At 47.3% G+C, this 17654-nt stretch overlaps 1 protein-coding gene across 5 annotated transcripts in view; it reads right to left on the bottom strand.

Annotated features, from left to right (window-relative positions):
• The window catches only part of LOC119443027 (uncharacterized), a 130492-nt gene that overhangs the window by 64109 nt on the left and 48729 nt on the right, over nt 1-17654 (bottom strand). Inside the window, exons 8-12 of one of the 5 annotated variants that reach the window (XM_049660452.1) lie at nt 9360-9464; nt 7039-7179; nt 4821-4902; nt 2963-3141; nt 1415-1603 (exon numbers count right to left, since the gene is read on the bottom strand). In XM_049660452.1, coding sequence (XP_049516409.1) covers nt 1415-1603; nt 2963-3141; nt 4821-4902; nt 7039-7179; nt 9360-9464 — 696 coding nt within the window. The remainder of the gene's footprint in view (nt 1-1414; nt 1604-2962; nt 3142-4820; nt 4903-7038; nt 7180-9359; nt 9465-17654) is intronic. The other 4 variants (XM_049660453.1, XM_049660455.1, XM_049660451.1 and 1 more) reach the window with 4 other exon arrangements.

Raw genomic sequence — 17654 nt, forward strand, 5'->3', positions numbered from 1 at the left:
TTTTTCTGTTACTCGCCACGGGTAGCTAAGTGGCTATAGAATCGCGCTGTGAGCTCGAGATCGCGGGTACGATAGGAGCGAGGACGCCACAACGATCGTGTGCTTAGAATGATGTGTATCTTAAAGATCCCAGGTGGTCAAAATTAATCTGGAGTCTCCATCTACGGTCAGCTTCTAGTTAGGCACGTACAATCCTGCATTTATTTTTCACTTCTGTTTTCTCATTTACGGTGTTAGAGGCCTTAGGTCTTGTAATGTACGCTGACTTCAATCTAGCACAATTTTTTAAGTTGCTTCATGTTTTTTTTTCGTGAATACGTATAGACAAAGGCGAACGTGTTACTGGACATACAGCACAACGACACATGTGCAGCTTATGGAATGTGCACCTTACAGGTGGTAAAATGACATACCAAAAGAAAGGCAGTGCATGTACATGTTTTTAAGTACACGCTATGTGGCCAGTATGGGTGCTAGATATCTAACAACCTTATAACCGGATACAACTGTATAAAGCAGCGGAAAGAACCGAAATGCATATTTTATACATATATCTGGATAAGGATCTGCACAGATATCTTCAAGACGTTTTTACAAAACGTTTTCTAGCCGTCTTAGCAAGATGATAGCATAAAACAGCTTACCAAGATGCCTTCCAGGCGTCTTTCGCAGGACGTCCTCAAGACGTACATAAAAGGACGTTTTGTAGCCGTCTTGAATAGTTGTAGACGTTCTAGTTCATTTTGCCTGGTCCAAGACGGCTACAAAACGTCTTGTGTTCAGTGGGTTACATAACATAAATCAAGACGAGAAACATAGAAGCAATTGTAATAGTGCAACACAAACAAATTAAATAGTCACCGCTGCACACATAACTGCATGCTGTGCCTTGACACCAATTACATAAGTGGCAAAAATAAAAACAAAGCTACTTGAAATATTCGTTTTCACAGAACAGCTGCGGTAAAGAAGAAAGAAACGTCAGTGGTAGAACAATTCCGGACAACTTGGTGAACTGTGGTAAATTTCGTAAAGTAGTGTAAACTGGGTGTTCAAAAGCACAATCTAAGGTATTCTCAACTAGCCCTCTATTGCCGTTTATTTATTTAGAAGTATTCAACGAAAGACGCAACAGGCTATGCCCTGTTGCATAAACATAATTTGCAAGACATAGCGAAAGGGACACAGACTAATATTTCCCCAAACTGAATGCGATCACCACGGTCCGGGTATCTAAGCCATAACTCCTTGATATCGGCAATGAGCAAATAAGTCAGTGTGGTGCGCAATAAAAAAATCGCATATGCAATTAACACCAATTCATCATATGGCACTAATTTCTGACCACGTGTGCAAAACGATTTTTTTTTTCACAATGCGAACAAATGAACAGGTACAATTAAGGTGCACTTACCTTGTCGTGGAGCGAGCAGTAGCGCAAGAGTGTAGGACAATGAAGAGTTATCCACGAAAGCCAAGTGCCCATTACTGGCACGACACTTCTCAGCAGCTTGGTCGTAATCCAACGGCGACAAATTTAACCACAGACAGGTGTTCTTGGTCGACAAGTCCAACCACCCTCCTCTCGGACAAGGATTGAGGCCTCGAAAGCAAAACGGTAAATGCATTGAGACAACAAATACGAATAGTGTGAGTGTGTAATGCAAGACGGATAATCTCACGCGTACCTAGAATCGACAGACCAATGCAGTAAGCCTAAATTGCCCCTATGATGCCGAGATGGCCTGAAGTTAGTCGAGTTGGTTGTCTGCACGTTGCTTGTTTGCGAGTGTGCTTTTCCAGTATGCAAACTGTGGCTCTGCCTTGTACTAATAGGCTCAGAATGTGCAAAGGGCCAATTTATATTATAGCAGTTGCAACATATAACAATTGAGAGCTGCCAGCATCACTCAGCATTTTTTTCTTTCCTTACTCTCTCTTTTTTTTTTTGCTTACAAGTTCCGCGGCAGGCTCCGGGGCGCAGCGTGGTTAGGCGGCAGTGGGCTGCAATCACTTTCTGTTTTAGTAAAGTATTCGAGATACGTAAGAGGGTCCATAAGTTTAGATGCAAAAACAGAACGTAGACAAGTTCGCCGGCAAGTGCGGCACACTTTCTCATCGCAGCCCAGCATAGCACCCATGTGTCACGCTGAGACTCTTGCCTGTTGTACATAAATGCTAACAATCACCATTGCACCGTCGTAGTTTGCACGATAGCGGAGCCACAGAGCAAGAGAGTCCTTCAAAGCTGTCCCCCACAACGCCGCGTGATCAAAGCGGACAGACGGGTGTACCGTCGGGAAAAAAATTGTTCGGAGAAATATATGTGGACCCAGCTGTCACTCCATACTGTTTTCGAGGGAAGATGATAATAATACTGATTAACAACTTGTCATTGAGCCCCAGGAAAGCAGAAAAAGGGCAAAGCCTTAACAAATTAGCGTGCACGATCAGAAAGCGTTGTTGACGATACGAAGAAAAACCGAAAAATAACAAAAGTGCCAAGTACCTCAGCGCCACCTTAGCTAGGCACAAAAAGTACAAAATCGCCGCAGAGAGTCAGAGAGAGAACCAAAATGTATTTATTGATGCTACAGGGACGCACTTAATAAGCAGTAGTTAGGACCTGCGCCATGAGGTTCACGACGTAGATTTGTAAGACTACCGCAACAAATACCGCGCTAACAGTTTCATTTGACTATATGACCCAAGCACTGTCATCTACCCCTTTCCCTTCTCCCGCAGTTCTGGAACCCATATAACACCAACATTATATTTGACCTTGCCATGGTGTACTTACATACCCTGTACTTCACAGTCGCTCACTACACTGCATCATATCAATACAGTCGGGTATGTGCAGCGAGCAAAATTATTTTTTACCGGAAGTTACACACCTCTATATTATTTTTTACATTGTGAGAAAAACAAGTCAAGGTAGAAATTGCTCCGAGGTACTTACCACGGAAATGGGAGCGGTACCTAAACGCGCAGCTTCCCGCCCGTTCATCGGAGCACGAGGTTTGCGTAACACTGTCCGAGTATTGTGTTGTTTGAGGCTGGTCCTTAACTTTGCTGACGATGAAGCAGCCAGTCGCATTTGCGCCCTCAGGCAAGCGAATTGGTACCAGCAGCTCCGATCTGCAGGCCAACAAAGGGGTGCCAACAACACGCGGTCACTATTAATTTTCGAAATACTACGTTAATGTTTTCGTTGATTAGATGAGAATTAAGGATTTAATGGACACCTTTTCTTTAAAAGAATGGTTATCTTCTTTCTGGGGTTTTACGTGCCAAAACCAGTTCTGATTATGAGGCACGTTTGACTAATGACATGCGAAGACGAAATCTCGTTTTATTTTAAATTGTTTTTGACGTCCGACGTGTTAATCACGCAGCGCGAACACAAGGTATACGTGATGTGACGCTCATCAGCACCGCGATCAACATGATAAAAATGTGTCCACTTTTCTTTCTAATTAACTTTATGCGCGAACACACACGCGCACAGCTAAATCAAACTGATGTTTTTCTGTTAGCGTCGTCTGAGATCTACTCTTGGGGCAACATTTTAGCCGTCTACACTGATTACTACTTCTGCAGGAACCAAGCTTTGTCGCCGTATCTCAGTGGTGCTGAGTACGGCTCCTGAATATTTGGTCATGCGTCACGCATTTGTACTTCGATGAATGTGGACCATGGGCACGCTCCTATAATAGGATTTATAAGTTAGGGGTCCATTAAAATAATGAAGTGGTCAAAATCAATTAGGCGTTTGCCTAGACGACGACTCTTATAGCCCAATATCCAGCTTTGTCATCTCGCCAATGTGCTTCCCCTGTATGGAGCAGCCGGCTAGGGACACTTTCCTCAAGACACCTTTCCCAATTTTCCCTCATTAAAATCTAACTTATGACGTACAACCCTATCATTGTTCTTATTCCATACGCAGCCTAATAGGCCGCTCTGAAAAATGCATCGTCCGACTGTGTTAATTCGCTTATGGCGGCACTCTAGCACGGTCTATGAAATTTCGCTGGCGTTTTAGGTATTTTAACGTCTTAGCTACAAAACAACCTAGTGTACGTCTGACTGACCTGGGGCAAAAAACTTCCACATTGTGTTGGGTGATTCTATATCCAAATAGTAGGTTGATAATTTACCACCAGAATCTACGTTTGGGCTCAAGCTACAGCAAGAAAATTGGAGGGGGAAGCAAGACTTCAATTTAATGTGACACATGATGGTACATAGGTTTGAGAACCAGAAGCACATCAGCACGGCTTCCGAGGCAGACAAACGCGCGCGTGATCTCCGAACCTATGCGTTGTCCGGGAATCCTGATTTCGACTAATAATTCCTTACATTGCAGTTGAATACTGTTTAATAAAAAATATTTTTACAATATTACTACATTATTACATTTATTATTCGAATATACTAGTGCACATTTAGGGAAGCAGTCTTACAAGCTAAACATAACTTAGCTGGTATCAACTACTACGTAAATTACCTAGAAAATTCGCTGAAATCGCAATGCGGCCATCGTGGTTGAGAATGAAATCAGCGACCTCATTCTCAGCAGCCGAGCAACCCGAGAGCCACTTAGACACGTCGGCGGGTGTTCTGCGCTTTGCAATTTGAACCCAACTGCTAATGGCATTTTCTTGCACCAGGTCCTCACAGTTACCTGTATGATAAACTTTCGTGTGTTCGCAAGACATGGTCACTGCAATTTTCCTGCATTTCAAAAGCGTGTTAAAGTGGATCGCTTCCAGTGTTTGCATGTATATGCGAGGGATGATCTTATCAGCACCCACATTTTGAATGCTTCCAGAACTTGCGGAAGTCCAGCGCTCTCCGACTGAAAATATCCGTGCTTCTGGACGATGTCGGCCCAGCCTGAGGGAAAAGGTTATTTTCAGTCACTTTATTATAAACACAAGTATTATGGCAAAGTGAAAAAACGGGATTGGCTGAGATATTCAATAATGGACAAGAGGGTTGCAATGTGGTCGTGTTGGTAACGCATCTGGAATAGGTTTACCGTAACGCGATTAAAAGACAGGACAAAAGAAGACACATAAAGACACACAAGATGGAAGCGCTTTGTTATGCACACGTACAGTCGCGGTTACTGCACACGAGATAAGGGGAAATACAGTTTTTTGTTTGTTTATCAAACTCAATTTGCCTTTACTTTCTTACCTTGCTTCTCCCGTTTAGCATTCCTGCCCATGCTTTATATTTGTTCTTAACAGTGCACGGCAAAGCGGCGAAATGAACAGAAAGTTTCAGATCTTCATTATAATATTATCATACACGGCATTACACAACCGATAACGGCATGCGCATTTAGAAGTACTCTTCCAGATACCGAAACCACTGAGAGTCCCGTCTCTGGTGATCGACGTGCACTAACTAATAAGAAAATTCCATTTCGAGGGCCTAAAGAAAAGTAGCAGGTGGCCTCAAGTGTAGAAAAAAATCATCAGTGGGCCTTATTTGAATCTTGCCTTAGCAATCATAAAACATTACGGGGTTATGATTTGGGAAGTAAAACATCCGAGGACACCTAAGTACTTGTTATGAGTTGTTTATGCAAAATCATTAATGTTCAATTGAATGCCGCTGAGCGGTCGATCATGTTTTGCGATGCGAGTAATGTACCAAAACGGTAAGTGCTGCCTGAGCTAACAAGCAGCAGCCGTCTTCAGTGCCAAAGCCGCATGCCACCGACGTCCTGCGCGACGAGAGACTCTACCCTCACGTGACACCTGGCGTGCTAGCACCGCAGCAGGTGTCCCCTTTCGCCCGCTCTGCTCCGTCGAGGCGCGCTCGTGCCGAGAGTGACATGACGTCTCCGCGATGCCCTCTCCACTAACGCAACACCTGGCGCGCTATCGTAGCAGCAGCTGTACCCTCTCGCGCGCTCTGATTCTTCGGGGCGCGCTCGTGCCGTGGCGTCGTAGCCAATGACAATGCGATTTTAGATGCCGTTTCGCTGCTACTGATGACAGACGCGGGCTTTTTCGCTCAATAAGCCATTTGACGCTTTAGCATAAAAAATATTGGAAGTTAAAAATTAAATTATGGGGTTTTACGTGCCAAAACCAGTTCTGATTATGAGGCACGCCGTAGTGGGGGACTCCGGAAATTTGGACCACCTGGGGTTCTTTAACGTGCACCTAAATCTAAGTACACGGCTGTTTTCGCATTTCGCCCCCATCGAAATGCGGCCGCCGTGGCCGGGATTCGATCCCGCGAACTCGTGCTCAGCAGCCCAACACCATAGCCACTGAGCAACCACGGCGGGTAATATTGGAAGTGAAGCTTCGTTTCATTTTGCTGCTGGATTCAGACAGGACAAAACGATTCAAGCGGTGCGCGAAAAACAGGCGCCCTCAAAAAATTGGAAAACCCATGTCCCGATGGCTTTCGACGGCAACGCGTTTAGCATTTAATCAATATAGCTACACACAGTATTTGCCACTATCGAAACGAGTTAAGTATGAGGCGAATAGTGCATAGAGATTCCTCTTTCGCGCTTCCCTAAAAAGATTACGAGTGTCATCTTCTTAGGGACGAGTGATGACGCTGTCTCGCTTCCTAACACCCACTAAAGACTAAAGCCAGGTTAACAATAAAAGCATCCGCAGAAGTATCCTTGATAACGACGCGCAGTTTACTTCAGCAAAACGTTTGTATACCGGCTAATAGCAGTGTTTACTACAATTGAAAGCACCATGCTTCTGCTTCTTTTATTACCAAAAAAGAAGAGAGAGTTGCCCCAGGTTATCAATATTGCTGGTTCCCTCCACTCTTAACCACATTACGATCGATTACGCGCTGTATCGAAGCCTCCTCTTGCGTATATTCATTTAGCATGAGGGTCGCATGTACAAAAAGACGTGCACAATAAAAAGGAGTGGGCAAAGTGAATTGTAAATGGCGCAGCATGGAATGCCAGCTCAAAGAACAATAACCCTTTGGTGGATTAGCGGGGAAATAGAGCAAGAGTGAGTGAAAGTCGCTCACTTCCTGGACCGCCGCTAGCCAGGAAGCCGCGCAACCTGTTGCACAGCCGCCGGACCTCTGACCAGGCACCGAATACAGTCTGTGGGACGCAGTGGCGAGGGCTGCACAGCAGGTGGTGCGTATCCGTGTGGACGTCGAACGCTGCGTGGACAGAAAAGGCGAAGCAGCCAGTATTATTTCAGCTTATGGTCTCTCCGGCTAACTGAGTAGACGTTGATGCAACTATAGTTAATGTGAGTAAATTATACAGCAGGCTCCAACTTTCCTAAGTAAATCCGCCTTATCGCTTACATTCTGCGCGACCTTTGTGGCCACTCGTATACCGCGCCACATTCTGAGTAAACGCATATCTACAGTGAACAGAAAGGGCTTTCTGGAGTTCCTAATGAAAGAAGCTAGCGCTTCTTTTTACAACGCTTGACTTGTTCATTATCAGCAGTCCCCTTGGGCTCACACTGAAAGAAATATGCAGGCTGACTGCATGCAAAACTAAAGTATGGGGGGCACATTGTGCAGAAAACATGCTCTGGATGATCGTTCGCAATGTAAAAGAATCGTTCTTTCAGCACGATGGCGCGCCTTCTTTTCTAAGTAAGCATGCCATACAGGCGCTTTCAGCCGTCATTCTTCCTGATGTTCTACTTATATACCGTCTACTTAATCCTCCTCATTTTGTTTTTCACATTTATTGGTGTTCTCTCCCCATTCATATCATTTACACTTCCTACCCAGCACTTATTATTCTCATTACCTGCCGTGGTTGCTCAGTGGCTATGGTGTTGGGCTGCTGAGCACGAGGTCGCAGAATCGAATCCCGACCCCATAATTTAATTGTCCTCGTTATCCACAAATTTACTTCGTCTACTGCACACTCATATCATTTATACTTCCTATCCGGCACTTATTGTCCTCGTCGTCCACAAGTTTACTTCGTCTACCGACATGCACCCCATGTTCTTTGAGATGTGAGCGCTACTTCCCCCCGCACACTCGTTTGTGAGACATACTCGTGGCTAACCCGGTAGATTTTGGAGTCCACAGGTGTGCGGCGTTGGTTGCCTGTGATGCAAGGTTGTAGCTTCGTTTCAGTTATAGATCACAGCTGAAGATCGAAGAGATCTTGAACGAGATTCTGCGAGTAGCTGGGCGAAACATCGATGACGCGCCTCACAGGTGTTTCGTGCTAAAGAAGCCACACACCGCATGCGCTTTCCGGTATAGTTCGTTGCCGTCCTCTCTTTACTGACTGTAACAGAAAACACAGCACTTGCCTAGCTCAATGAAAACGTTATCTAGAGAATTTGTGATTAGCTATGCAATTACTAGTTTTGTCGTTTTCTGATGTCCACGGCGATAGTTAACCTCAATATATGACTGAGATATCTCGCCTCGTCCGTTTGAATTTCCTATGATGAATGTAGGACACTTAAGCTAAAACTCACGGCATGAATACTTCGACTAAAGTAACTGCCACGTGTAAAACGTAGGTTAACATAGAAGTGGCTTCTTTCCCAAAAGGCCTCTTATTCTGGAAAAGCCTGTTCCAAGAAATATCTGCTACACATGTGTAGGCACACTGCAAACCACGTTGTTATTGCAATACACAGGCTATCTCATGTAAAATTGACTTACGCTGTATACGCTAACGCGGACAACCTGAGAAGCGAAGCGAAGAGAAATTGGTTCGTAGGATGTAGGCTTCCATCAGAGGCTGGAGTTGGCAATCCTGAGACCGCCCAGGAAGGTTTTCAAAAAATGATAAAGCGCGAACCGTACAGCCTATAGTCATCGCATAACTTTTCTCATATATCCTCCTAGGTTTTCTCGGTTTGCTTTCATAAAGTGTCGGGCACACGTGTACCTATATTTCGGCCATGTAGAGGGCTGAAATCTAAGCACTTGCTCAACAGCTGTAACGTCTCATGTCAGTCCAGATTTTTAACAGCACCAAAACATACGGATTATCTGAAAACAGCGAGACATAGCATTGATCGAGCTACGGCGTCAAAATGGGATTACACAAAAATGTTCCTTTTTTTTTTTGTTTTGTGATCGCTACTGAGAGCAAGGGTGGATTGATATTTACCCGGGCGCTCTGGGCACAGCCGTGCTGCTGCGCTACAGCCGCGCAAGTTACGCAACACCCAAAACTCTAAGTGCACGCACATCTAACACCCGTAAAAACTTCTGATCACGCTCTGCGCATACGTACTTTCGAAGCGTTATTTCCTACATTGCGCAATGGCTTTGTCTACGCTGTGATGAAGCTATCCAGTATCGGGTCGGACACGATGGCCGTGCTGGTGCTCGGGAAGTATTACCTCGAGATCGTGTTTCTGCCTTGCACGTCGACTCTTGAAACGGTGCCCAAGTCGGTGCCGACTCGAAGTTTATATCGCAATAGCGAGGAACGAGATGGTTGGATTCTGGAAAGAAACAGAAAATGCCGAGGTCAGTGCGTAGCTTGATTACAATTCAAGGGAACGCTGTTGTTTTGGGACATCGGTGTTCCTTTGTTGCTGTTCGACAGTTTGCGTCAGGGGTGTTTTATTGTGGTTTTATACAAATGTACAAGGAAACCATAACCATAAATAGCACCAAGCTATGCAGAGAGAACATATCATTGAGTTGAACAACGTCAGTTTTACGCCTTTAAGGGTGCCCCCATGGAACGAACATCGAGTGTCAAAGCGGCGAATTCTGCCCGGCGGCGAAAACCGGACGGCCGGCGTGGAGAAAGTTGACGCCGCCTGCCGATCTGCCCGGAAAGATATTGTCGTATATTGACTTCGCTGCTCGAAGAGGTGAGTGAGCGGTGGTGCACACGACCCTATCAGGAGCCACCATTTCCGGCTGACTTGCCTGACGCGAAATGGGCACTCCCGACACTGCGCTGGCTTCACTCCTGCGGTGCCAGCAGCCTTGTTTTCTTGCGCTAGCAATTACAGGGACACTCCATGCGCATTGTCTCCGTCGCCGTGATGCTCCGTATAAATTGTGGCCGCGCGTCGTATGCTGTGGGTGTGAGTGAAAGCATGCGACGGTGAGATTGTGGCTCAATCTCACACGCGCAGGGGAGGACGACGGAAAGGAAGCACGCCGTCTTCGATCGCGCGCAAGGCACCGGGGGAGGGGAGGGAGGTGTTCTACTCCGGCGGCGGCTGCGTACGGCGCAGCTGAGTGCGGCTGCGTGGGCCGTATCTTGAAAGCGATCTGCGGTGAGTGCTGAGTTCAAGCCCCGGCCCACATGGAGCGAACTTTCACGGCCAACTTGGCGCGGCCCGCACCAGCGCGGCGGAACGCCAGCGTGCCGCCGCCGTGCTGCACCCACATGCGGCGAAAGACGGGCGGCCGCGGCCGCCGCGATTTCAGTATTGCTAGATACAGCGTAATTCCATTCCTAGTAAAATGCAGTGAAAAAATAGTTTTGTATCTGCAACTGAACCATTATTCTGCAACTGAACCATATTGGTCGCGCCTGAAAAGCTGTGATCAGTCGGTCATTGTGGGCGATGCGCACAGCTTTTGTGGCCATGTTCGCTCTAGGTTCTTTGGCTGGCTAGCCGATTCAAATGCGGCGGCAGGAAGTCGGACGCGACCGCGTCTAGATTTATCCGCGCTGACAGCTGTCATTCGCCGCTTCCGGCGAGCAGTTGACAGTCTGCGAATGTACCTAGCCCGCCTTGATCGACGGCAAACAGCCGCCGGCCGCAGGGCGGACGCCGCGCGCGGCCGTTCGCCAGGTTTTCGCAAGAAACTTTCTCCATGTGGGTGGGGCTTAAGTGCGCCGAGGGAGGATAGCTTCGTGTGCATTCTGTTCTCGCTGCTAAATACGCGCAGATGCGAGCGGCAGCACGAAGGTCAAGTCGCTCGCTGCTGCTGGCGCTCTTCTTTACGCCAGCGTTTTGACAGCGAGTGTCCGCGGTCATCGAGTGAGATGTGTTTGCCGGTGCGCGCGTCACGCCATGCCTGTTAATTTAGTTAATAAGCCAATACTTATAAGTTCATACGGCAAATAAAGCTACTGTGCTCACTTCGTATAACTGTCTAATAATTTGCTAATACCATCGATGATACCATCGATAATACCCTTTCGCGGAGAAAATACAACTTCTTTTCGTACCGTCGCCCGCAGATACTCGCGTTTCATTGTGTGATCTTTCTGTGAGACGGTGCACACTTCTAACAGGTCCAAAGCCAGGAGTCATCAAAGGCCACACGACCATGCGACAGAACATTACGATCGATGACGTGCAGCTGGAGCTTCGGCCGAAATGAAACGGTCGTACTGCTTGCATGCGTAGAGAAACAGATACGGTGATGTAACGTACACAACTGTATAAATACTCCTCAGCCTACTCTCAATCAACCTATTCAGTTGTGCGCCCGAGCAAGTATCTACGGGATCCGTGATGCCATACTTCTTTTCGATGGCAAATGTCGACACACCGATCACCCGCACTTTTGAAAAGAACGGAGCTTTTATCAACCGACCACGGGTTATGCATTTTTAGCCAATTTTTGCGCATAATTTGCCGAGAGTGGTAGAAAAAAGATGTCTTAACAAGCAAAGATCCGAAGGAAAGCGTTGGAAAAGTAATCGAACGTGCCTCTTGCTCACAACGTATCAAAACGTCCGTCAGAATGCTACTATGCCGGCAACTCTTTGTGTTCCCCTTCGTTTCCGTGCAGTGGTACAGTCTCCACCTGAGCGCGAATACCGACTGCCATAAACCTTTTTTCGCTTTGTTTTTCAAACTTCCTTTTTTTTTTTTGGGGGGGGGGGGGGGGGATTCCACAGTGGAGTAAACGTTAGAAAGAGCCCAGTTTCACCAATTTTTTTTTTTAAACTAGGCATGCTGAAAGGTAGCGGGAGCTCTGGCTTATCCGCAGAGATGCAAGCGCTTGCGTTTCCCATTTTTACTACGCTAACGAATATTGCGCAAATATTGTTTTCGAGTACAACTGGTACAAACATGTTTCTGATTAGTTTGCATAACCATGACACTCAGGCCACAGGCATAGCGACAAATACAGAACAAAAGGACGCTTGCCGATGAATGGTCTCATGAGTGGCGGTGCAGCGAAAATGGGCGGTGCGTCGGGCTTGATTTTATTACGCGCAAACTTCGCCAAGAAAAATTGCTCCATGAGGGCCAGTATTAAGGTAAAAAATAAAAAAAAAATGCCGGCGTGACGCGTTACCCGAATATTCTGTAATCAAATGTTACAACACTGACCGTGCCTATGTTAGACTGTTGATTGAGAGTGCTAGAATATTAATCAGGGGCGGAATTCACTAAGCGAACTTACGAACAAATTTTGGCGCAACAAGAAATCTTACGAAAGAAGCGCATTCACAAAGGTAAAATTGTTCGTAAGATCAGCAAGCTTGCGATGCCCGCCGCTGCAAGGACGAGTGCTGTAGTCGAAAAAAATGCATCAATGTAAAGGTAGCACAGGTGCGAACTACAGTACTTCCGCCAATTATAAGCGTAAGTCAATTCACAAAACCTGAACAGTCATCGTAGATGACGACCTAAGAAGAAATTTCTACGATAGGAATGTAGCAGTCTTACGAACATCATTATGTGTACTGCGCCGCTCGTGCTGACGTTGGAACGCGCTGTTGCGGCTGATTGGCCGGAGGCCAGAACTGATAGCCCAGGATGGCGCGTGCTTATATCTTTGTAGCGCACTCTGATTTGTCATCTCAAAGTGCATTGAGCTGTTTCAGTGCATAATTGTATTGAGCGTGCGCTGCTGTGGAAGGCAGTAACATTAATGCTGTGCGGCGAACTTCTGCCTAACGTCTGATAGGCTGTTTTTCTGTATGCGCACAGTAGCCTGAGTTTTCATACTCGTAATGACACTCTATTGGGGGATAGCAAACATAAGTGCAGTGTCCGTCCCTGACAACCGTTAAGTTTGACATTGATGTGTTTGGATCACAATTTATCGTTTTTTTTTCTAGTTTGAGCTTTCTCTTGCTCATAGGGCTGCGGATGATTATTTTTTCCAACGCTTTGAGGCTATATTTCTCCTTGCGAGATGAAACAACGAAAAAACGCCTTAACGTTTCTAGTGATCAAAACTTGTTGCTGCTGCACAATTCGCTGTCGTCTGCTGTGCTGTGCCTATTATGTAGCTCATAGTTTTAATTCAGCACAAAGTTGAAGCGATGTAGTATCTGAACCCACGGTGTTGCTGACTATGTGGCCTACGGTGTGAACCAACGTATGCCTACGACGGATGGCTATTCTGTCTATGATATGACGCGGGACGTCCATACGATGACAAAATTTAAAAAAAATGGCGTATAAAATGAGGTACCACCATTGTGATGATGTGAAATAAAATGCATCTCACGAACGAAGCGAATAATTGTGGCATGCGTCCAAACACACACACATGCGCAGGCGCAGGCACGCACGCACACGCACACACAAACATTTGTTTTTATAACCACAAAGAGGCGTATACCTGGAGACACTTCGCTTTTGGTAAAAACGAGCGCCGCATAACGCTGCGCTTTGTTTTGCATACTCAAAGCCAGAACAGGCAACAGCCAACGGTAAAAGCAGAAGGCAAAAAAAAAAATGCCACAGAAGACGACAGCCATCGTCTTCCTATGATTGGCCGCAGATGCTTATTCTAAACCCCAGAGTATTATCAGTCCTGGGCGAAATGGCGTCACTCACGTCTTTCAGTCGGTTCGTGCGATGTGCTTTCTATAGACTGTTTCATGCTCGCGATAACAGCAGCGAGCGTGCCGCCCCCAAGAAACTTCCGTTCACGTGCCTTATCAGGTTTATGCTTTAAAACGCATGGTTGCTTCTTTGCCAGTTACATTCAGCAGCTACGTCAGTGGGCAAAACCGGAAGCCGTGCAGGGCTTATGTTTGTAATCAGTGAAACGGTCTATAGTTTCATCCTCTCACTTACTCTTACCTAAGAAACCCTTCATAGGCGTTTGTGAATCCCAGCGCAAGAATTTTCGTCCAGCCGGCAACAGTCTTACCGTGCTCCGCGCCTGCTGCGCAGTAGTCAGGTCAACATGACGGCGCGATAAAGCCGGTCACAGTGGCCCGGTATCGTGAAGTGAACAGTGTGGAGCGTGCCCGACTCTAAAGGCTCTGTTATACTCCGACGTTCACAACGCGCGCGCGCGCCGGCGTTCGTTTCGTCGCGTCACGTCGGCGAAGACACGCTTGGCGCAAATCCGCCTGCCCTATAGTCCAACGCGACGCGGCCCGACGCAGCGGCCGGAGCCAAAGCAGCGCATGCTCAGTAGAGGAGAGCAGAGCGCGGAAAGCGAGCGCCGCGCGGAAAGAAACGCGGACGCGGTGCAGTCTGGGTGACGTCGTCGGCGCGAAATGCAGCATGTTGCATTTCGCGCCAGGTGCCGCCGGGCCGCGCCGACGGACGCTGGCCGCGTCAGTCGCGCCTCGCGTCAGACTATAGAGTGCTCGCGTTTTGCAAGCGTAGCGTCGCTGTGCCCAGCGTGCGCGCGCGTCGACGTTAAGTCGGAGTATATCGAGCCCATAAAGGGCCGTTTATAGTCCGACGTAACGTGAGCGCGCGCGCACGCTACGTCACGTTGGTGAAAACGACCTTCTCTATAGTCGGGCCCACTGGCGCAGCCAACGTAACCGGCGGCTTTCGCGCGCCCCGACGTGCCCGGCGCCGAATTGGCTCCTGACCCATTCGCGCGTTGGTCGCGTCGACTGCGGTGACCCACAATGCATTTCGCGCGAAGAAATAAAGGCGCCCACGCCGCTTCGTCCTTGCTTCGCCGACGGTCGCAAACAGCCGTTCAAAGCGGCGCGCGGGCTTGGGATCGTTCTGCGCATGCTCCGAAGATAACAGCCAACGGCGCGCGCGTCGGAGTATAGAGGAGATAGCGTTTCGGCTGGCGCAGCGTAACCGGCGTAGCGTGACCGGCCGGAAACGACGCTGGCCCGCGCGCCGGTAACGTCGGACTATAAACGGGCCTTAAGCGCAGTCACTAAAATGCGTCGTATCAGCAAGATCAGCATTTACATCGCTCGAATTACGCTGCCTTATGCGCTCTCCCGGCGGCGCATAGTTCGATCACTTAATTCAGTGCGTTTAGACAAAGCTACGACATTTCTATGTAATTAGCGGTGTAAGTGCATATCGTAGGGATCGTACTGAAGGACTGAACGAACTTCACATAAAGGCCGAGGTGCTTGCGGCATACGGCTGACAACTCAATAATTATGTCATTTATGTGTAACTTCCATATTTTCCTTCACATAGTACATGTATCCGCAACTTATAAGACTTCGGCTCTGCCTCAGTGATAGTTGTGGCTTCACGTGTTTTAATTAGCCGCAAGAAAAGTGGAAAATACTTATCGAGAAAATGGTCAGGCAAATAGACACAATTTCTCCAGTTATATTAATTGAATGCTTAGAGGGAGTATCCAAGCTATTAGACTGGGGAGGATCGAGGGCGATGATCAACGCCGAGTACGTCAACAACCTTTGGCTTGCCAATGACATTGTCCTGTTCAGCAACGCTGGGGACACCTTGCAACAATTGATTGAGGAAGTTAACCAAGAACGTGTGAGAGTAGGTTAACAAAGGTAATGTTGAATAACCTCCCAAGCGAACAATAATCCATGATCGGCAGTCAGGCTAGAGAGTATGTAGAGGAGCAAAATTATATTGGTCAATTACTAATAGAGAAACATGATCATGAGACGGAAATATGCATCAGAATGAAAAATGGGTCGGAGTGCATACGGCCGGCATTACCAAATCAGGACCGGGAGCTCACCGCTGTCGTTGAAAAGAAAAGTGTACAATCATTCCATTCTTCTAGTACTCTCATATGAGGCACAAGCTTTCAAGTTAACAATGAAGTGTAAGAATAAGTTAAGGACCGCTCAAACAAGTGATGAAAGGAAAACTGTTATGTCTGCTAAGTCTGTTATGTCTGAAAACTGTTATATAATGCTAAGAGAGAGGAAGAGAGCGCTGTGGATCAGCGAGCAAACGGGGGTAGTGTTAGTTGAAGTTAAGAGGAAAAATCGGAGCTGGGCAGACCGCTTAATTTATAGGGCAGATAATCGGTGGTCTATTAGAAGTACAAAGTGGGTGCTATAGAGGAAAGGAAGCGCAGTCGGAGACGGCGAAAAATTAGGTGGGGTAATAAAATCAGGCAATTTGCAGGCATAACTTGAAATAAGCTAGCGCAGGTCAGGGGTAATTAGAGATTGATAGGAGAGGCCTTCGCCCTGCATTGGACATAAAAGTACGCTGATGACGTTTTAGAACATACCAAATTCGTGCGGAATTTTAACGGACTGTTGCTCTTGAGCCGCATTTCGCTTCGTTCTGCGAGGCTGCGTTCGAATGTTTACAGAAGGGCGTTGGGCGCCGCTTGGATACCACCCAAGCGACACATACCATACCACCTTGGCATCGTACTGTATGTACAGTTACTGCTCTGAACAAAGTGCTTCAGTGTCGTAAGATCGACGAGATGAACCGATTTGATCCGAAACCAGCTAGAATGTGAAACTGCTATGTACTTCGAATACGGTGCTGTGCAGTATTCTGACGTGCACTTGAGCGTGCGTTCTTATGAGGCTGGTAAATTTATGGCAACGTTGGCGCTGAGCATCGCGGTGATGTTTACTGGTTAGCCTTGACTTCTATCAGGGGCCACTTGGGCTATGGCAGACAGTGTATTTAAGAGCTCAAGGCCCTGACATCGCGAACCTACAATTTATTACCGGTCTCCAAAATTGAATTGTACGCCCCTTTGTGGATTTCGCCTCTGTCGGAATGCGGTCGCCTGAACCGGCAAGAAAAAACTCTTGACCTGGAGCGAGACATCATCGTGTTTTAGCAGCTGAGGAGGAGCTAAGAAGAAGCGATGAACGCTGATACGATGTCAAAGTGTTGATAGGCAGGTAAGCTTGCAGGTGTCAATGGTACGTATAGTGAAGTTTTCTGTCATAATTTGGGAGTATTGGTAGTTCCGACTTCTTCCTTGCATTTCTTTTTTAGGGCTATTATAATAGCTCTCCGTGCCCTCGACCGTGATCCCACGCGAAGGGAGCGTGCGTTTCGTCGTCGGTTGGCGCTTGACAATGTCGTCGACCAGCCCGTTAGACGGCACGGGCTGGCGAGAGAGCTGATAATGAAACTATGCGCGGCATTAGAACCGCACCTGCAACAGTGTGCAGTGCGATCATGTGCCATACCGATGCACGTACGGGTGGTGGGCCCTTTCCCTTGAGGCCATACGAACTATATATTATGGAACATTTGTTTTTATAACTTTAATTATTATCGCAATAAAGACATTTAGTAGCTTTGTAATAGCGTGGTGGTGGTGGTGGTGATGTATACAGGCGGGGTGAGCCTGGCAGACCTGGCCACCAAGTGCTCCGACTGAGCGTCTCTTTCTGCGCCAAATATGTCGCCATGTGTCCAGCAGTCTTGTCTCTCGCAGAAATGTGAGCTCAATGCCTAACGCTTTTACCGCAATTCTTTTGACGGCGGTGCGGTGAACGGGCGAGCGCAGTCGAGCTTGTCGGCGCTGCAGCAGACGCGCGGACAAGGAAGCTGCCGTATAGG

This window comes from Dermacentor silvarum, chromosome 1 (genome assembly GCF_013339745.2).
Source record: "Dermacentor silvarum isolate Dsil-2018 chromosome 1, BIME_Dsil_1.4, whole genome shotgun sequence".
Classification (NCBI taxonomy): Eukaryota; Metazoa; Arthropoda; class Arachnida; order Ixodida; family Ixodidae; genus Dermacentor; species Dermacentor silvarum.